Source organism: Globicephala melas, chromosome 9, assembly GCF_963455315.2.
Source record: "Globicephala melas chromosome 9, mGloMel1.2, whole genome shotgun sequence".
Taxonomy (NCBI): domain Eukaryota; kingdom Metazoa; phylum Chordata; class Mammalia; order Artiodactyla; family Delphinidae; genus Globicephala; species Globicephala melas.
This window is the reverse complement of record NC_083322.1, coordinates 6,257,029-6,279,080: the sequence shown is the minus strand read 5'-3', so window position 1 is coordinate 6,279,080 and position 22,052 is coordinate 6,257,029. Positions and strand designations below refer to the sequence as shown.

Below are 22,052 nucleotides of genomic sequence, written 5' to 3'. Positions count from 1 at the left end.
AGCAGCAATTATACATATATTTAAAGAGCTGAAGGAATCACACTTAAAGAAATAAAGGAAGCTATGATGACAATATCTCATCAAATAGAGAATGTCAATAAAGAGATAGAAATTATTTTTTATAAAAGAACAAAATAGAAATTCTGAAGTTCAAAAGTAGGACTGAAATTTAAAAATTTACCACAAGGGCTTAATGACAGATTTGAACTGACAGTAGAAAGAATCAATGAATTTGAAAATATAACAATTATAAACATATGAACTTAGCAACTGAACCCTGAAACACATGAAGCAGAAAATGACAGCAATCAAGGCAAAATAGACTATTCAACAGTAATAGCTGTAGAATCCAATACCTGACTAAGAATAATGCATCGGTCAACTAACCAGAAAGTCAAGAAAGAAATAGAAGATGTGGCCAACACTATAAATCAACTAGATCTAACACAAGATACTCCACCCAGCCACAGCAGAATACACAGAAAGAGAAAAACAAATACCGTATGCTAACACATATATATGGAATCTAAGAAAAAAAGGAAAAAAAGTCATGAAGAACCTAGGGGCAAGACGGGAATAAAGACACAGACCTACTAGAGAATGGACTTGAGGATATGGGGAGGGGGAAGGGTAAGCTGTGACAAAGTGAGAGAGTGGCATGGACATATATACACTACCAAACATAAAATAGACAGCTAGTGGGAAGCAGCCGCATAGCACAGGGAGATCAGCTCGGTGCTTTGTGACCACCTAGAGGGGTGGGATAGGGAGGGTGGGAGGGAGGGAGACGCAAGAGGGAAGAGGTATGGGAACATATGTATATGTATAACTGATTCACTTTGTTATAAAGCAGAAACTAACACACCATTGTAAAGCAATTATACTCCAATAAAGATGTTAAAAAAACAAAACAAAAAAAAAACACCATATGATCATCTCAATAGATACAGAAAAAGCATTTGACAGAATTCAACATCATTTCATGATAAAATCTCTCAAGAAACTGGATACAAAGGTAACAAACCTCTAATAATAAAGGTCATATACAATAAGCCCAGAGCTATCATACTCAACAGTGGAAAGCTAGAAGCTTTTCCTATAAGATCAGGAAAAATACAAGAATGCCCACTCTCACCACTTCTATTCAATATAGTACGGGAAGTCCCAGGCAGAGCAATTAGCAAGAGAAAGAAATAAAAGACATCTAAATCAGAAAGGAAGAAGTAAAACTGTCTCTATTTTCAGATGACATGATCTTATATATAGAAAATTTTAAAGATTCCACTCAAAAAATGTGATAAGTAATAGGCAAATCCAATGAAGTTGTGGGATACAAAATCATATACAAAAAATCAGTTGCATTTCTAAACACTAATAATGATTTATGAGAAAAAGAAATTAAGAAAATAATCCCATTTACAGTAGCATCAGAAAGAATAAAACACCTAGGAATAAATTTAAGAAAGGAGGTCAAAGACCTGCACATGAAAATTATAAGACATTGATAAAAGAAATTAAAAGACACAAATAAATGAAAATGTATTCCATGCTCATGGATTGAAAGAATTAATATTGTTAAAATACTACCCAAAAGTATCTACAGATTCAATGCAGTTCCTATCAAAATTCCAACGGTGTTTTTCAGAAACAGAAAAAACAATCCTAAAATTTGTAAGGAAGCACAAAATATTTCAAATAGCCAAAGCGGTCAGAGAATGACAAATACTGTATGATATCACTTTTTTATGTGGAATTTTTAAAAGCCAAATTCATAGAAATTGAGAGTAGAATGGTGATTACCAGGGGCTGGGAAATGGGAGAAATGGGGAGATGTTGGTCAAAGAGTACAAACTTCCACGTAGAAGATGAGTAGGTCTGGGGATCCAAGGCACAGCACAGTGATTATAGTGTAATTCTGTATTATCTACTTGAGAATTGCTAAGAGAGTAGATCTTACATGTTCTCACCACCGAAAAGAAATGGTAATTATGTGTCATGATGCAGGTGTTAGCTAATGTTATGGCAGTAATCTTTCTGAAATATAAAAGTGTATCAAATCAACACATCATGCACTTTAAACACATACATTGTTATATGTCAATTATACCTCAATAAAGCTGGAGGGTATGGGCAGGGGGCAGAGTGGGGGGGGGTGACCAGGTGGAGTTCAGTGGGAGTTGGGTTCTTCACTAAAGAGCTGGCAGGAATGGGTGAACATCACACCCCAGCCCATTAGCTTCAGATGAAGTTAATCCCCTCACTATATCCGTGGAAAGTCAACTCCAGAAGGTTGAAGTGAGTTAGGCAAGATCACACGGTTTGTTAATAATCTAACCAGGTCCAGGGCATGTGTCACCAAAATACTTCTCTCCACACAATGATTGGCTATTTTACTCACCTTCTCATGACCCTCCTAAGAGGAGAAACAGTCACTTGAGTTGGAGGTACTAACAGAGATGGCTAGGTTAAGCCCCGTATAAAAATTTTCTGTCTTCTGCCGGCTGTCCTATTTTTAATAGCTGGAAAAGCCCTCCTTTTCTTTCAGAATGAAGAGACTTTGCGTGTGATGTTCCTAGCAGGTAGGACCACTTTGGTGGCATTGTCCACTCTGAGGTTCACTCAGAGATTCCTCTCAAATTCCTGTCCTGGGGAAGGAAGGCCATTTTATTTTGTTTTTTAAAAATGCCTGAGGGCTCCCCTGGTGGCGCAGTGGTTGGGAGTCCGCCTGCCGATGCAGGGGGCGCGGGTTCGTGCCCCGGTCCGGGAGGATCCCGCGTGCTGCGGAGCGGCTGGGCCCGTGGGCCGTGGCCGCTGGGCCTGCGCGTCTGGAGCCTGTGCTCCACAGCGGGAGAGGCCACAGCAGTGAGGGGCCCGCGTACCGCAAAAAAAAAAAAAAAAAAAAAAAAAAGCCTGAAAAGCAAAAGACAACTGGAGATAAGATTGCTGGTCAAAGGTCAGAAACAAAACGAGTCCTCAGAAACCTAAAGTGCTCTTCCCCGCTGAGGTTATAGACCCTGCCAGGGACAAGATGCTGGTGTCACAGGAACCTCTGGAAAACAGTACCATAGCCCAAAGCAGCAGGTGGGATTCACAATGACAACATTGCACACCCACCACCTCACTGGCCAATGTTTCTGTCTCTTTAAGTCATCACCACTGGGCCCCCCCTCCCTGAGCTTCCTGAACTCTGAGGTCTGAGAGGCACAGAGACTTCCTCCATGTGTGGAGAGGAAACCGCCCACTGCACCCACAGTCCAAGGGCAGGCGGTAGGTCAGGAGCTTCTGGGAGCCAGCGTTAGAGCCTGTCGCCAATCCTGCAGGAACGGTGAGCACAAGGGAAAAGGAACCAGCCCGGAGCAGGACCTGTGGGGAACAGGAAGAGCTCTGCCTGTGTGAAGCTGGCTGAGTGAGCAGCTGCGTTCTAGTAAGTATGTGAAAGGGGGGCAGGATCTAGAAACGGTAACTTCACGTGCCTCTAGGTTTGTAAGGTTGTTCTGAGTGTCAAACAGTAAGTTCAGAAGAACAGGTAATCTTCTCGAGCTCTGCAGCGCACACGCTCTTCTTTGGGACTAAATTCTCTCTCCTTCCCTACTCCCTTAGTCCTTCTGCTGGAACTACCGCAGAAGGCAATGAACACTCCCCAAATGCATGTGCAGCAAATGCAAAAGATATTCCTGGGGACTTATAAGGGAAGCTAACCTCAGAACAAGTTACAAAGTGAAAATTCTGTATATATCTGAGCTGAACCCTCCTAAAACCTCCACTCTCCTTAGCGCTATCCACAATAGTGCAAGAGACAGCTAAGGTTGTGAACTTGGTCCTCAACCCTTGCCCTACATGATCACTTGAACATCTGCTCCCCACCCCAAACTGGGCTCTGTGGGCTGCTCTGGTGTCAATTAAGGGAGTTTGTTGATTTCTAGACACAAAATAACTAATCACATTATGTGATTTAGCCCTGGGGTAAACTTTACAGAAGCTTTGGGGGGGTGGGGTGATGGGGGTGGGGTGGGTAGCGGAGTGGGGGGGGCAGCGGCAGGAGAGTTACTGCAGAGACACCCACAGCTTTGGCTTGAGCTCTAGGCAAACCTACCATCTGAGTCCTTTGGCCAGAGACAGGTTACTCAGCCAACCTCTCCCTTTGCTTTTGCTTCGTTGTTGGTGCCAATAGGGGGAGAACACAGTTACCTGTAGGAACCAGGTGGGCGACATGAAGAGGTAGAATTTGAAACGGACGTTGAAGCACAGACAGGACTCAGGCAGAAATGTGCGGTGGGATGAATGGTCCACAAGGTGGGTTGGAAAAGGCCCTGAAATCTGCTGTTTGTGGAGGGGCTGACTGGGGAGGGGATTAGGTGGGAATGAGGCTGGAGTAGACTGAGGGGAGACTGTGCTGTCGTGTTCAGGCACTCGTGTGATCAGGCAAACTTGACCACAGAACGTTTAATTGTATTAAATAATGTTGGAGTGGGTATTTTACTTCAAAAAGCCTCAGGTTTGAGGCAAGAACATAAAGAGCTGGAGGGGAGCATCCCAGTCTCTCCAGCACACAGATTATATTTAGACTTATTTATTTACTTATTTTTTACTGAAGTATAGTTGGCGTACAATATTATATTACTTTCGGGTATACAACATAGTGATTCTGTATTTTTATACTTACGCTCCACATAAAGTTAATATAAAATATTAATTAACTATATTCCCTGTGCTGTGCATTACATTGGTGTATCTTAGTTATTTTATACCCAGTAGTTTGTACCTCTTAATCCCCTTCCCCATCTTGCCCCTTCCCCCACCCCTCTCCCCAATGGTAAACACTAGTTTATTCTCTGTGTTTGTGAGTCTATTTCTGTTTTGTTATATTCCTCTGTTTGCTTTATTTTAAATTCCACATATAAGTGGAAACATACAGTATTTGTCTTTCTCTGTCTGACTTACTTCACTAAGCATAATCCCCTACAGGTCCATCTATGTTGTTGCAGATGGAAAGATTTCATTCTTTTTTATCTTTTTCATTCTTTTTTTATGAGTAATATTCCATTATATCTACCTGTCTATATATATATGACACCTTCTTCATTCATCTGTTGATGGGCACTTAGGTTGCTTCCATATCTCGGTTATTATCAATAATGCTGCTATGAACATCGGGGTGCACACGTCTTTTTGAATTCGTGTTTTCATTTTCTTTGGATATATACCCAGGAATGAATTGCTGGATGATATGGTAGTTCTCTTTTTAATTTTTGAGGAACCTTCATACTGTTTTCCACCGTGGCTGTACCAATTGACATTCCTGCTATCAGTGCACTAGGGTCCCCTTTCTCTACATCCTCGTCAACAACACCAGTTGTTCCTTGTTTTCGGATGACACCATTCTGACAGGGGTGCTCCGTGCTTCCTGTACCTGATATCTGTTTCCCTTTTCGGGTTAGGAAAGTTTTCAATTACAATTTCACCAAATACATTTTCTACCCCTTTCTCTCTCTTTTTCTGGGACCTCTACCATGTGAATGTTAGCACACTTGACCTTTTCCCAGAGGTCCCATAAACTCTCCTCATTTTTTTAAATGTGTTTTTGTTTTTGCTGTACTGATTGGATGATTTCCACTAGTCTGTCTTCTGTGTTCTTCTACATCGCCTAATCTGCTCTTAATTCCTTCTAGCGAATTTTTCATTTCAGTTATCGTATTCTTCAGCTCTGACTGGTTTTTGCATTTTCTAATTCTCTGCCGAAGTTCCCACTGTGTTCATCTGTTGTTTACCCAAGTTCAGTTAGCATTTTTATTACTATTGCTTTGGACTCTTTGGCAGGTAAATTATTATCTCTTTCATTAGGGGTTTTTTCCTGGGGTTTTATCTTGTTCTTTCATTTCCTTTGTTTTCTCATGTTGTTTGACTTTCTCTGTGTGTCTCTATGAAATTAGGTGAAACGGTTACCTGTCCAGGTCTCAAAGGCATGTCCTTGTGGGTAGCAACCCTTTGCAGTGTGCCTGTCACCAGTGGCTTTGGTGGGAGAGCTGGACGTGAAGTGAGCGGGGACCGCTTCTTCTCCCACAGTGTGCTGGCGGCCACCACCTTGGTGGGAAGCAAGGCTGGAGGCAGAGGGCTAGAGCCAGAGCCAGGTGCCAGCCAGGGCTTCTCCTCGGCTCAGGGCTAGTTGTTAGCCTATTGTGGGAGGAGTCAAGGACCAAGGGGCTGGGCAGGAGTCCTAAGGGAGTTGGGCTTCCCCCAGATGTGATGACAGTCTTCACCTTGGCTGGGGGTGTGGCCAGGGCCTGAGAGCCTGAGGCTGCACTTCTGAGCTGCCTCTACTTTTTCCTCAGTGTGTACCCCTTGGTTAGAGGCAGGATAGAGAGCCAGAGGGGTTGGAGCCACACACCGGAGCTCTCTCTGCTCCTTCCCTGGTGCACATATGCCCACTGGCAATGGCAGCCTCGGCCTTTGTGGGGGGCAGTGCTGGAGCAGTAGGGGCTGGAATGGGAGCCTGGAGAGGGCTGGGAGGTGCTCTGGGGCGGTCCCGGCAGGCTGGCCAGAGCACCAGGCAGTCTTCAATGTACTGCCTCTGCACTGGGACTGAGAGCAAGCATGCTTGTGCTCTTCAAGACCAGAGTGTCAGGTTCTTACAGCCCTCCAGTAAGCCCTACTGATTTTCAAACCAGCTAAGGGGGCTCATCTTCCCAGTGTCAAGCCCAGGCCTGCGGTGCCTAGTAGGTGGCTCAAACCCCCCACTCCGCAGGGAGGATCCCCAAGCCTGGGATAGCCCCTTCCACTTCTAGGTCCCCACTAGGGACTCAGGTCCCAACTAGATTGCGTCTCCGCCCCTGTACCAGACTCCACGTGGTCCTTTCTTTACAGCCTTGATTGTGGAAAAGCCATTTTGCTAGTCTTCAGGTCATTCTCAGAGAGAGTTGCTCTATACGTAGCTGTAGCTTGGATGTGTTCATGGGGGCAGGTGAGCTCGGGGTCTCCCTCCTCCACCTTCTGGATCCCACCTCCTAGACGTATTAGGACGAGCCAAATTTTGTGGTTTTCTGAGCACAGAGTCAGGAGCTTTCCAGGTCAGCTTGGGAAAAATGTCTGTTTTCTGATTTCCAAAACCAAAATTCCAAGTTTCTTCTTGTTTCCCAGGCCAACAACCCTAAGGCAGGTCCTAAGTCAGTGAGCAAACCTTCTTGTTCTCAGGGTTTGACAAACCCCCCACCCCCGGCTGCTGAACCTCCTGGGAAAACTTACTTTCTACCACTTACGTCACTGACGTAGAATTACCTGGGAAAATGAACATCAAAAGCTTATTCATTGACATAGAGTAAGTGTTGTCATCTCCCCTCTGCTCTGTGCATTTCGAGGCCCTGAAAAGACAGCACAAGCTCACCGGGTGTTCTCATAGTATCGTCCCAACCACAGACCGAGCTCTTCCACTGTCTTCCCTAAATTCTGATGCTCGGAGAGGGCAGGAACTATGACATTTTCACTGTGGTGTCACCAGCATTTGGGGCTTTGCCTGACACATAGTAGGTAGTTTTACCTATGAATGAATAATGAACGAGTGAACGAATGAAAAATAACTTGTGCTGGGGACACTTTCAGGGAATCATGAGAGGACAGAAAACAGCAAGAGATGAAGAAAACGCCTATGGTAAGAACATGCCTCACAACCCGTGTTTGCCCCCAGGTGTGAGCTCTGGGTAGTAAGGGGGATGGGCTAACTCAACACTGAACAGAGAGAAGCCCCAGAGGTTTCTCGATGCTGGGATGAAACAGCAAGAGCCCTGGGGCTGGCATTTGACCTAGATCTCTGCCCCTGACCTGCTGTGAGATATTGAGTTCTTTGACTAACCTGCACCTCCGTCCCTAAGGTAAAATGAATAAACCTCCTCTGATCTCCACAGAAGGGGGTGTAGAGGGAATCCAACTATATACTAGAGGGAACATGACTCACCAGGTAGAAGGTGTTAGGGAACAAGGATGGAGGGTTAACCAGGTATCTTATTAGACAGCAGGTCTAAGAGAGAGGAGAGGATGAGGAGGGAAAGAGGGCGGGAAGAAGAGTTGGTCTCATCTTATCCTCCCAACAGCCCTATGAGGACGGCGCTACATTAATGATCCCATTTGTGCAGGAGAGGTTTAGCACTTAGATTAAGCAGCTTCCCAGGGTTACACTGCTGGCTGGGGGTGGGGCTGTGATTCAGACCGAGGGTGTGGGACAGCAGACAGCCCTCGTGGCCAGGCCCACTGCCCCTCCTGCCTATCTTCAGTAAGAGGGTATCTGGGGAAGTAAGGCAGAGGCCACTGAAGTTGTCCAATAGGGAGCAGCTCTGCGCAGTGTGGATGACAGGTCATGTCACACGAAGTAATGGCCTGTATTATACAGGGATGTCCTCTACAGAAACGTTCACCGGGTGCTGGTGCACCTACAGGTGCATGTGTGACGCCAAAGAGGGAAGAAGTAGACGGGTAGAGATTCCCCGGAGTTCACAGATCTCCGACCAGGGCACTCGGTAAAGGTTTGGTCCGAAAAGCAGAAGTCGAAGCACTCTGTTCTCCTTTGTTCAAAGGCATCCAGGGGACCCGGGTGCCAGGATATGTGCTTTCAGGTTCGGGAGCTTACAGATCATTGGTGCTCACAGGTTTAGAAGCCCGCGAGTCTGCCCTGCAGGAGCCCAGGCTGCGGCTCCTCCTGGCCGGGAGGTCAGGGACTGGGAAAAGCGCCACGGGAAACAGCATCCTGGGCCAGAAGCGCTTCCTCTCCAGGCTCGGGGCGACGTCGGTGACCCGGACCTGCGCCACGGGCAGCTGCAGGTGGGCCAAGTGGGACGTGGAAATCATTGACACCCCGGACCTCTTCAGCTCCAAAGTCTCCCAGACAGACCCGGGCTGCGCGGAGAGAGCCCGCTGCTACCTGCTCTCGGCGCCGGGGCCCCACGCCCTGCTCCTGGTGACCCAGCTGGGCCGCTTCACGGCCCAGGACCAGCAGGCCTGGAGTGGGGTAAAGGCGCTGTTCGGGGACGGCATCGTGACGCGCACCATCGTGGTCTTCACCCGCGAGGAAGACCTGGCTGGGGGCTCGCTGCAGCATTACGTGCGCGACACCGAGAACCGCGCGCTCAGGGAGCTGGTGGCCGAGTGTGGGGACCGATTCTGCGCCTTCGACAACCGAGCCGCCGACGGGAAGCGGGAGGCGCAGGTAATGGCGCTGATGGGGCTGGTGGAGGAGCTGGTGAGGCACCACGGCGGCGCCCCCTACACCAACGACCTGTACAGCCTGGCGCAGGCCCTGGGGGGCGCGGACCCCGCGGAGAGGCTGCGCAGGGTGGCGGAGCGAGTGGCCTTCTGCGAGCAGAGGCGGCGGGAGCGCTGGCCGCTGACCGGGCTGTGGCGGTGGCCCAAGGCGCGGGGGAACTGGCGTAAGCTGGGCGTGTGCACCCTAATGGGCGCCCTGGTCCTGCTCTACCTGCTCTACAGGCACCGGCCAGAGGCCGTGACAGGGTGATATTCAGTCTTGCAGGTAACCTGGCAAGAAAGGAACTGAACACTTGAGTCTGAAGGGGGATTTCAAAGGAATCAGTTTTCAAGAGTTTCATATTTCCTCCAGTAAACAGTTTTAAAATAAAGTTGTGCAATTTTAAAACGTCCTTAAAACGTGTTAGTGAGCTTGATGTTTCGGTCCTCTCTTGAAAAATAGTGGAATGACTGGTGATTTTTAGTAGAAAATGGGTTCATAGCAAAGGGAAAACAGCTATTTTTATTTTGAGCTTGTGTTTGTTTGTTTAGACACTGCCTTCCTCCCTTTGGACTGCTATTTTAAAAAAACAAAAAAACACAGACTGCATGGCTTAGAAACCACAGACATTTATTTCTCACACTTCTGGAGGCTGGAGGTCCAAAATCACGGTCCGGTTGGAGGGAGAGCCCTCTCTGAGATTGCAGACTGCCAACTTCTGGCTGTGTCCTCACCTTGATGGAAGGGGCACTTTGGCAAGGGCACTAATCCCAATCATGAGGAATCTACCCTCATGACCTAATAACCTCCCGATGACCCCATCTCCTAGTACCATCCTCTCCAGATTAGGTTTTCAACATGTAAATGCTGGGGAGGGGGACACAAACATTCAGAGCATAGCCTGCACTCTCTCTTCTTGATGTTTTCTGGTTCTTATGGGTAGATATCTCCCTTCAGTGATCCTTGAAATTTTTTTTTTTTTTTTTTTTGCGGTACGCAGGCCTCTCACTGTTGTGGCCTCTCCCGTTGCAGAGCACAGGCTCCGGACGTGCAGGCGCAGCGGCCATGGCTCATGGGCCCAGCCGCTCCGTGGCATGTGGGATCTTCCCGGACCGGGGCACGAACCTGTGTCCCCTGCATCGGCAGGCGGACTCTCAACCACTGCACCACCAGGGAAGCCCCTGATCCTTGTAAATTTTTATTATCATCAAGGAAAGAGATGTCACAGTCATACATATTAATGTTTACTTCTGATACATCGGTTTATTTACCAGTACAATGGCTTAGTACCAAGAAGTTAAATGTAACTACACTGAAAATAACACAGTTTCCAACTTTCTAGCATGTATTATGGTTCATGTCTGTCCAAAATGAAGTAAGATTTGGGGAAAATAACATGCAATGTCTTCAATGTAGTCATCTATCTGGATTTTTAAATAATAATAATAATAATAATAAAGCGCCTGTCTCAAAATGGAGAAGAGAGGGGTGGCAGGGTCATCGGCAGAGAGCCACAGAGCACCGGAGGTTAGGTGTGGCTGTACCGTGGGGTTTTTACAGGGGATGGGCCAACCCACATAAGTCTGTGAATGCCAGCCTTCCGTTGTGTAAGCAAACGCTAGGATCTGTTTATTTCCATATTTCTGAATGTGACAGAACACTTTAAAGGAAGTCTTTCTATCAGCCATGTGCTAGTTAGGAGGTGTGGATACAGGAGGAGGCAGATATCCCAATACTACCAGGGCTCAGGGGTGCTAAGGGCCGGGAGGTTGTGCGCAGGCATCCTAGGGCCATCCCAGCTCCACGTGGAGAAGGGGCCTATGCACATGCACTTCAATGCCACCTCGGGTTAAGGGCCTGCAGAGACTCAGGATGACTATGGGCTTAGAGTGGCCTGCAGTTGGGTGGGGGGGGGGGTACCTGAGGGCTATAGTAGTGGGGCAGGGAGTTGGGCTCTGTGAAGCCTGGCTGGAAAAAAGTCCATTATCAATTCCTGCCTTCAGCGTCGTGCTGGGCCCATGCAGGAACTCTCAGCCATGGAGGCACTCTTTCCACACCCTGAGGGCCCCAGGAAGGGGACGACGTAGCGGAGACCGCCTGTGTCCGCAGCTTGCCCATCCAGGGCCACGTGCGCATGAGCGTGCGTTGTAAGCCAAAGACTTCGCTTACCGTGGGGTTGATTGTAACCTGCTTGTTCTTTCAGTTTTCGTTTTCTCACGTCAGGGTGTCCACATATGCCCTCCAGTTTCTGTCATTGCTTATTATTTTTGTCTTGTTTGTAAATGGACATGTGATTTTTAAAATAAATATGAGTCTTAGGATTGTAAAATTCTCAGGCGGACTGTAGCACAGAGAAATGTGCGGGATCAGAGGAAGGCTTGATATCCGTGGGTGAAACACCCTGCCTGGGGCATCACCAGGACCATTGTGGGGGACAGTGGAAAGAGCAGGAGATGTGCAGAGGGCTTGTGTGACAAAGCCGGTCCCCTATGAACTTGCTCCAGGACCTTGGGCACAAGGGGAGTCAGCTTTTCTTGAGATGTATATATTAATATTAATCCTATAGCTTTCATGTATGATGAAGTAACATGAGCGAAAGCACTTTGTAGGTTAAATTCCATAAGAATATAGTACAGAAACAAAAAGTCTAAGAAGAAACTTCTCATAATAATAATCCTCATAAACAAATCCCATACTCATAAATACATAAATTTCACACTCATGAATACTCCACATTTATTCTTCATAATAATAACTACTCCACATTATTCTATGTATAGAGTTGGGAGCTAGTGGTAATATAAGGTCGGCATGATTAGTCATCAAATATATTTACAAAGTGCAGTCAAAGTTTATTTGTTCTCTAAAATATTGCTAGTTTCTAATCCTTAGATTTAGAACTATGCAACATGGCTCATAAGTAAATGGAAGACACGATTTTTAGTTTTTAAAATGTAATTTAGGGACTTCCCTGGCGGTCCAGTGGTTAAAACTCCACGCTTCCACTGCAGAGGGCACGGGTTCCATTCCTGGTCGGGAACGAAGCTCCCGCGTGATGCGCGGGCAGCCAAAAAAATTTAAAATATATACAATTTAATGTTACACATGTAATACAAGATAGATCATAAAACAAAATAATATAAGACTGATCATAAAATAGAAAACAGAAGCTGTAGAGAGAACACTATAATATAATAACAATTTATTGCCTTAATATTTTATGATGAAAAATACCTCATGAGGTATGAAGGGTAATTATCATTAACAGCCTTTTATTTGAAGAGGAAAGTAATGTACTGAGAGTCAAGTGATTTTCTAAGGGTAAAAACATGGCAAATCAGAACTGGAACTTATTTTTCCTTATTGTCCTATAGGAAGAGTTTCCTGAACCAGACACAGGGTCAAAATGCTATAACTTCTCAAAAACTGTCTATTTGAGTGAATATATATATATATACACACATATATATCTTGATTACTTACATGTCCTCTCATTTTCTTTCCTTTTTTTCCTCACCTTTTCTTTTATCTCTTCAAGAATAAAAATTCGTTGATCGTGTGCTGATGAAGTTTCTTTCATATTTCCATGCCCTGCTGCCTGGATCAACTGTCATTTTATCTAAAGAGGTTCATATTTGACTTACTTCTGAGAGTTGTTTTTGGTCATAATGAGTTTTTCTTTTTTTTTAATTAATTTATTTATATGTTTGGCTGCACTGGGTCTTCGTTGCTGCGCATGGGCTTTCTCTAGCTGCGGTGAGAGGGGGCTACTATTTGTTGCAGTGCGCGAGCTTCTCTATGCAGTGGCTTCTCTTGTTGTGGAGCACGTGCTCTAGGCACGCAGTCTTCAGTAGATGTGGCTCACAGGCTCTAGAGCACAGGCTCAGTAGTTGTGGCACACAGGCTTACTTGCTCCACGGCATGTGGGATCTTCCTGACCCAGGGATCGAACCCATCTCCCCTGCATCAGCAGGCGGATTCTTAACCACTACGCCACCAGGGAAGCCCCCAAGATGAGTTTGTCAAGCAGAAGATTTCAAACAATGCATACCCTCTTACGTAGTCTTGTACAATATTCATTATTGTACAATATTCAATTCTTGTACAATATTCAATATTCATCACCTGGCTGGGCAGATGCCACTACGCCTTCCAGAGAATATCCTATGGATTGAACTCCCTAGAAGAGGAATTCCTATAACTCCTTGGGGAAGCCAGAGCTAGACTATGACCCAAGACTCTTTTTTTCTGCCCCGGGAGCCTTCATCTGATAGTGGCAATGTTTGCCTTTTCTTATACAACTGCATTTGGGCTTGCTTATTCCAGCAATAAAATATTTTGAGATTTTTTCTAAATTTGTCTTTTACCTCTTTTTTTTTTTAAGTAGTTGTCTTCCAAAATGATGTAGTGTTTTGTTTTAATTATTATTTGGGGTCTTCATTATTTTTATACCTTACATTCAATCTCCTTCTCGGCCCATTTCTTATTTATTTTATATTTCCTTTCACTCTACACCATTAATTTTAGGCACTCCTTTTTACTTTGGAAATAGTGTTAAATCGTGTATATACCTTGATTTACTACATCTGAAAACACCTAAGATCTATTCTTCCACATGCTGGCGAAATAGCTCATGGGTACGCTGAAGAGAACTGCTTACCACTCCTCAAACATCACACACACACCCCCAAGAAGAGACACCCAACCCCAAGAAACAAAAGACAAGGGTAGTCACTTTCTGCCTCCCAGCCCTGGGGAGTTTCTGGAAAGGAGGAAGGCTCCATTCTAACCTGTTCCACATCTGGGCTCCAGCTTTTCACGAAGGTAGACAAGTCCTCCTTCCTGAAAAGCCAGTGATTCTTTCCTGTGCCAAAGAAAATAACTAATTTTCTCAGTAGATCTCTTTGTAGGTGCTTTCACAGGGAGACTCAGGTCAGCGTGGTCTGTGTTAGAGTGAGAGGTACTTGGACTCAACAGGAGAGATGAAACGTTGATCTTCCGGGAATGGTGGCCGGAGAGCACGACACGCCCGCGGAGGCAACAGGGGTCTTTAGCAACGGGGGAACTGGGGGGATTGGGGCCCGTGTTCTTCTCTTTCACGCTCCAAACATCACTTCTTTGCACACGTCTTAAAGAGGAAATGGGAGTGGGCGAGGGGCTAGCGGGCTCCGACAGGAAGCATCCCATTAGGGGGGAAGCACGCTCCGAACTCGCTGCTTTCCGGTTTCCGCAGCAGCAGTTTCGCCCCATCCGGAGGGGGTGTCCCCAGCTGCGGGGACAGGGGGCGCACTACGTCAGCCCCATTTTCCTTCTTGCCCTGCAGCCGTGCCCTGGAACCTTCGGCCGCGCGCTCGCGCCGACCCGCCGGCACCCAGCCCGCAGCGCCGCGCCTGGTAAGGGGAACCCGGCGGGGGTCCCAGCGTCCTGGGTGGAGGCCCGGGGAGGCGGGGCGCGTCCTGGAGGCCGCGGTTGAGTCAGGGCTACTGATTTCTCGTGGGATCTGACACCGGTTACCATACTTCTGGGCTCTCCCATCAGTGAAACGGGGCGCCGATGGTGAGCGTTATGGGCAACCGCGGATTCCTAGCGGGAGGGAAGCGGCTTCGGGAACCGCTCACCCCGCGTTCACGGCCCACAGCTTTCCACAGCGTGGAGGTCTTTTCCGTCTAGTTGCCTACTTCTTAGCTCTTCTGACTTACATAAGCTTCACGGGGTTTCATAAAGCTTCACTAAGATTCTCAACCCATTTGACAGATGAGTAAACTGAAACTCACCAGGTGCCCGAACTAGGTGGGGCGGACGTCTCAGTTTTAGCTCTTCACTTCCCCGCACCAGCCCCGCCCCATCCCTGACAAGCACCACGCCCCCTGAGGCCTGGGTACCGAAAGTCTATTCCTAGGGGTCCACAGGACAAGTTCGGGGTCATTATGTTCCCGCCCTCATTGAGCCACGTGCTCCAAACGGAACCTCTCAGTGAACATTGTTCCATTGATCTTCTGAAAACCAGCCCATTCTCCCCCAAATACCCACACTTTTCCTACGACACGATGTCGAACTCGACCGCATGGCAGACAGATTCCAGTGTGTACAGGAACCAACCCTTTGCTAAAGCTCCTGTGAGAGCCGCGTTATGAAATGACAACGCTAAACTCTGACACAAGTGATACCAGGAAACAGCGGGAGGGGGCAGATGGGCGAAGGAGAATATGAATCAGGCAGACAGAAAATATTTTTATCTTTCCTAAAACAGCATGAGAGAGCCTGCTTTCCAATGGTTTGATAAAGTAAGGTGCCGTCAAGATAAAATCAGGTTCGTGTAGTGTACAAATCAGGAGGTACATTATATGCTCATTGGCTTCAACCTCCTACCTAAGCTACATCCTCCTGCTGCTCCTGTCAGATACTCTTATAATCTCTGCCCGCATGCTGCCCGCGACTCTCTCACGATTCCTGATCCCACCTGGGGGAAGATTAAAAGGGTTTTCCTTGTGGAGAAGAAATCTGCCTCCACTCCCGATTCTCCCTCTTCTGTCTACTATGTGATTGACACGTGTCACGTTCCTTCGAGTTTAGGATGTTTCCCGATCTTTTCCTAGGCTGATTCTGTCCTTTTAATATTCTGTGACTCATTTTAGCATCTCCATCAATATCCTTTCTGACTAGCCTCTGCACACTTTATTATTTGTTAATATCTGTCCAAAATAATCTACTCCTCGGTGGGACGTGTCTCCCCCGGCAGCCTGAGCCACTCAGAAGACGGTTCAGGAGGGCCGTGCGCGCCTCTGCTAATGTCACCTGGACTTTGACTGGCTTTTGTGAGGCCACAGGGCTCCATTTGGGTCACACTGATCATCCAGCCATGGGAGAACACCAGATTGCTTTAAACTGAAATACTTCCATTCCGAGCAACTTCTGGCCCTGCGATTTTACCTTTGAATAATCTTTTTTTTTTTTTTTTGAAAACGTGCACTCAAGATTTTGCAATACAGTTCCCTTTGTTAGTTTTAGGGTAAGCTTCCAGCCTGCCTGCCTCAGTTTATGTCCTGACCATGGATGGCAGCATGGTATGTGGTGTTCCAAGAGGTTCATTGACTGTATAATCTCTTCTCCATCCTGATAAATCTAGGAGAATACACAGGCAAAATGAGCCATGTTTTGGTCTTAGCTCCATGGAAGTTGTGTGATCGTGGGCAGGTCAGTTGAGGCTCAGTTTCCTAATATTTTAATAGAAATTTTAATACCTATCTTGATCACATCATAGGGAATTTAGGAGAACGATTCAAAGAATGGACATGAAAGAAACTTGAAAATTACAAACGGCTGCACAGAGGATTATTACCATGGTAAAGTTATCATCAACATTGTCACCACTGTCGTCATCGTCTTTACCACATCGATATATTGATTCCAATATATAGCAACTGCCGTCTGAAGTAGAAAAGATGTCAGAGGATTTGAGCAGTTTTAGCAAAAGCTGGAGTGTTATTGACCAGAGGCCAGGACAGCGTGTGGGAGAACGTGGTGAGGAAAATGCTCTTCTCTGGGCTTAAGGAAAGGAAAGTGGTGCAGAAGGAAAAGGAAAGGAAGGAAGGAAGTTGCCTTAATAAATTCTGAGCATGTGACAAGGGCTGGTTTCCCTAATGAGGGCCATTTCTAGTCTTCCCTCCTGAGTGAACAGAAGCATGTGAAAGAGGCAGAAATAACAGAATCGACCTGAATAGCAAGTAAACTATGAAAACCCTTTTGAATTCAATGTTAATCAATAAAATGCACCTTTAAACCAATTAAGACATCCTAAGATACGCCCATCAGGGTGACCAAAAAATTAAAACTCTAATATCACCAAGCGTAGGTGAAGATTGGGGGGATTCTCACCCATGGCTGCTGCCAGTATGACTTAGCACAAGCTTCTTGGAGTCACATTTGGCAGTATCTTGTCAGGTGGAAACTACATATCCCAGAGCAATCGTCCATGTGCACAGGAGACGTGTAGGGGGATTCTTCTGCAGCGTGGTTTGTAGTAGCAAGCACGTATCTTGGCACACCAAGTGTTTGTTAATAAAATTGAGTTGGATAAAATGCTACATAAATAATGTCACTGACATAAAAGATTAAAATGCCAAAAAGTACTATATATTACCTATACATACATGTGTATCTCAGAATATTGGTTGCCTCTGAAGGGAAGAGGGAGAATGAGACGGGTTGGGGGGAGTCAAAAAATAAATAAATGGAACTATATGTGTAATGTTTTAACTTTTTCAGTCAAACCAAACAGCAGCAGTGAAAATGCCAAAATACTTAGATCTGTTCACTGCAAATAGTGGGCATTTGTTTCATTACTCTGTGTATTTCTCCCCTTAAAATGTTTGCTTCAGAACTGCATAATCTTTAAAACTGAATAAATAAAATACAGTCTCAGAGATCATCTTAATTATAGTGGCACATTGCATGCTTGCCTTTTCTAATGCATGCTCACCTTTTCTAGCACCAAGAAGAACGACACAATATTATGTCTCATCTGAATGAAACATTTATCCCCATAGTTTTGCCAATTTCTGGGTATATCTACTGGAAAAATTTTTAAGTGGTTATTGGGAGACCCACAAGGGAAGACATGTGGTTTAAAACTGAGCAGGAAATGAATTTACCTTGAATTTGTCCTGAATGTTGACTCTGTCCCTCAGTCATGGCACCAGCTTCTCTCCACCAGCTGCTCAGAGGGGAGGGAGGGTGGTGGCCGTGCTCCTCCGTCTTCTACCTCGTCCTCTCATGTCCGTCCTCACAGGAGCCCTGGATCCCCAATTCCACACTGCCATTGGAAGGTACATTGTACTTTCCTCCTTGCCACTGGGATATCCATCTGGTACAAAGAGTTTCTGGGGCTGGAAATGGCCAGTACTTCAAACAAGCCAATGTCATTTACAGCAAGGCAATTTTTATTCTCTAGTCTAGCAAGTTTGCTTACTTTGATTCCAATAATAATAGTAATAATAAAACAATAAACAAAATCCTGCTTCTCATTCCACAGAAGAAGACTTTCTTTATTTCATGCCTTTTCAGGTAGAGGGGAGATAATCAACTGACTTGTTTTCAAACATTTCATGCTTTCCTATAGGATGAGGAAAAAGCAGGAGTTCATTGTGTTAATATAACCTAGCATCACCTGGCTTGCTTAAAGTTATATATGGATATTTGAAAGTAAAATATAAGTTAAAAAATTAGCGATGGAAACGGCTCATCTAAGGATAATTATTCTTGGCTGTCTGAATTGGAGGTGTTCTCAGGCCTTACCAAGTCCCATATGGACACCTGCTTTTTATTCCTTTCCTTTTTTTATTCCAGAAGAGAATGGAAGGGCTTCAGAGGAGCAGATACGGGACTATGGCTGAAGGTAAGAAAGCCTCCAAATTCTCAAGAGCTCTAGGCATCAGGGAAGAGTCACTGTTTTCTCTCCTCCTTTCCCTCACCTCAAACACAGTGACAGAAAAGAAACCCAGTTATGTTCCGCTGCAGAAGAAAAGGCAGCTTTCATGTTCTTATCTTCCCCACCATCATCACAGCACACACACCCGAGTGTGAAGCTCTCCCCTGTGCCGTGATGTATGGGAAATGAGGAAATGAAACTTCAAGTCAGAGGTCAGGGGACTTGGAAACGAATTGTGAAAATGATATCCTTCCCTGCCTGCACTCAACTGAAAAGAGGAAAAGTTCCCCATAAAGATTTAGTAAATGGTGTTTGCTAAAAAAAAAATCCAGGATACTTAAGAAAGGGAAGAACCAACACAGGGTAAAAGGAATAACAATAACAGATTTTAGGAGACTAAAATGAACTTAATTCATCTGAGCTCCTAAGAACTCCAGAAATCCTCAGATTCTCACTCTCTTCATCCCTTGAAGATTTTAGCTCTTGATGCAGGGTCACCCTCGACAACACCACTTTTGTTCTAATTTCCTGTCATTCTATCAGCCAAATTGACGATCTTTCCAACGCATGTGTTTCTTACACATGATGGTCTTATCATCTCTTCCTCAGCCACCGATCCAGGGTCATCTGTCAGACTGTTGCGGTCTCACACACACCTGCGAACTTCCCTCGGAGAGGAATCAGAACCAAGACAGAACACCAATATCCAGTGCAAATCCAAAGTAGATTAGTGATAGGCGTTTATTACGCACAAAAGCGCAAACCGATCGGGGCCTCACCAAAAGCAGGGTGAGACCCTGAGTCTTGTACGGGTGTGGTTTTTATATCCCAGGGTAACAGGATGTTCGTTCTAATTTTGAACTATTGGGTCGGCCATCCGGAACCCAGCGTCTTCCTGTTCACATTATGCTGGCAAGAAAAGCTCAATTTCACAGCAGCCAAGTCAGGCGGTTAGCAATAAAAGCAGTTACGGTGCAAACAGTTTTAAACCAAAACATTCCATCATTAATTCCAAGTATTACAATCGAAACTGTATGTTCTGGGACAGCGTGTCCCGTCACAAGACTCCGTCCTTGACTTTAACGACAAGCCTTCTGTAGGCTCACGTTCAAACATCCAACTCCCCACCCAAAAAGAGGAAACCCGGGGACATTCAGCTGGTCCTCGGTGGTAGGTCACTGGAGCTCTGACATCTGAGACTTCCTTTACCCCCAAGGTTCAGATGAATGTGATTGGCAGCCTGTGTACCTGGGAATTAATTGGTGGGGGAAAGAGAGGTGATCATAGTTTCTCACTGATGACTTCTCATCCTCCACCTCTTTCTAATCTCACGTTTATTTAGCATGAAACTGGGCTAAGCACGATCCCTGGAAAAGCTCAGGGACCAGCTTTCTGAAAGCTGTGTTTTCCCTGGTCCTGACGAAGTCCCTGGAGCATGCTTCACAGTGTAGCGGTTCTTACTCCTGGCTATGGGTCCAAGTTCGGGCTCCCGGTGTGGGCTTCCTGCCATTCAAGAGTCGCCTCAAGTTGTCTGCAAACATTTGTATGTATTTAAATATCACTGTTTGGCAGGGAGAGAGGTCCATAGCTTTCATGAGATACCATGAAAGGTCCGTGACCTAAAAATCTTAAGAATCACTAACTTTACCAACAAGGACCTACTGTATAGCACAGGGGACTCTGCTCAATATTCCGAAATAACCTAAATGAGAAAAGAGTTTGAAAAAGAATAGATACACGTATACGTATAGAGTAATCATTTTGCTGCACACCTGAAGCTAACACAACATTGTTAATAACCTAAACTCCAAGATAAAATAAAAAATTTTTTAAATCACTGACTTAGTAAAACACGAAAAACTCTTTTTTTTTTTTATAGGCGGGATAGAAAATAAGCTGTTTGCAACCTCGTCCTCATTGAGGATCATCCTGGTGGGCAAAACAGGCAGTGGGAAGAGCGCCACCGGGAACAGCGTCCTCTGCCAGCCAGTGTTTGAGTCCAGGCTGGCGGCCCAGTCGGTGACCAGGAAGTGTCAGGGCGCAACGGGCACGTGGGATGGGAGGAGCGTCTTGGTGGTGGACACGCCCCCCATCTTTGAGGCAAGGGCCCAGGACCAAGAGGCGTACGAGAACATCGGGGACTGCTACCTGCTCTCGGCCCCGGGGCCTCACGTGCTGCTGCTGGTGACCCAGCTGGGGCGCTTCACAGAGCAGGACGTGGTGGCCGTGACCAGGGTGAAGGAGGTCTTTGGGGCGAGAGCCCTGAGACACACGGTCATCCTCTTCACCCACAAGGAGGACTTAGGGGACGGATCCTTGCATGACTACGTAGCAAACACAGACAACGTCAGGCTGAGGGCCCTGGTCCGGGAGTGCGGGCACAGGTACTGCGCCTTCAGCAACCAGGCCTCCGGGGACGAGCAGAGGAAGCAGCTGGCCGAGCTGATGGCCGTGGTCGAGGGGCTGGAGAGGGAGCTCCAGGGCGCCTACCTCAGCAACGACCTCTTCTTTGATGCACAGCGGCTCCAGCAGGGCGGGGGCGACCCCCATGGAGAAGGTCACGTGCGCTACCTGGCCAAGGTGCGGTCGCATATTGCAAAGCAAAAGCAAGACCTGAGAGAGGCCCAGAGAAACGGCGCCTTCAAGGCGCTCCTGCGAGTCAAACACTGGATCGTTTCTCACATCGGAATATTTGCTGTTTTTGTTATATGCTTTTTGAGTCTGCTTGCCATTTTAATTAGCTTGTGTAGCACTCGCGAATGCTGAGCATTTTCAGATGATACCTGCCATCAGCTTCCATTTTTTCAGAGTCAGTATCTTTGTCTATGTTGATAAGGAACTTTATTTGCTTTTCGTGTAGTTTCACTTTCAATTTCCCTTCCTTGCACCAGACACACCATCCATTTTCTTCAGTTGCTTTTTAGGTAAATAAAATCCAAAGGAAAATTCCCTTTTTGTTTTGTTAAAAATGGTGAAAGCAAATAATAAACTAACTGGATACAGTCGTGAAATATTAGGGAGCTTGCAGGAAGGAAAGTGAGTGGACTGTCACGCTGTGTGAGCATCTCACCTCTGTGACCTACTTTTTACAGCCTTGCTGTTGAGGAGAGAAACATGTTATATTAAAAGCTGGTAGTGGAATTCCTTATTGTATTCAGAAACGTACTCTGACTTCCTTGTGGGATGTGGAAAAAAAAATAAAAAGGCACACACACACACACACACACCCCCCCCCCCCGCAAGAGAGAAAGATGAGGACATTTCGGTGGGGGGCGGGGGTGGTCTCTGGGGCCTGAAGAGGCTGAGGGAGAAAGGGGGAGGGGCCTGGGGGTGAGGAGAAGAGGAATGGGGTCTGTGCAGAGTCAGTGCCTGGGGAATTAAGGAACTGGAATTTGTTAG

The 22,052-nt window shown here is 46.2% G+C and overlaps 1 protein-coding gene across 1 annotated transcript; it reads left to right on the top strand.

The window, feature by feature from the left end:
* The first annotated feature begins 4,314 nt into the window (after nt 1–4,314).
* LOC115851956 (GTPase IMAP family member 8-like) lies at nt 4,315–21,627 on the top strand. Its single transcript, XM_060305235.2, has 5 exons — nt 4,315–7,642; nt 8,562–9,492; nt 14,460–14,619; nt 18,572–18,620; nt 20,533–21,627. The coding sequence occupies exons 1-5, from the start codon at nt 7,561–7,563 to the stop codon at nt 21,417–21,419; spliced, it is 2,109 nt and encodes a 702-aa protein (XP_060161218.1). The 5' UTR covers nt 4,315–7,560; the 3' UTR covers nt 21,420–21,627.
* Nucleotides 21,628–22,052: the final 425 nt, after the last annotated feature.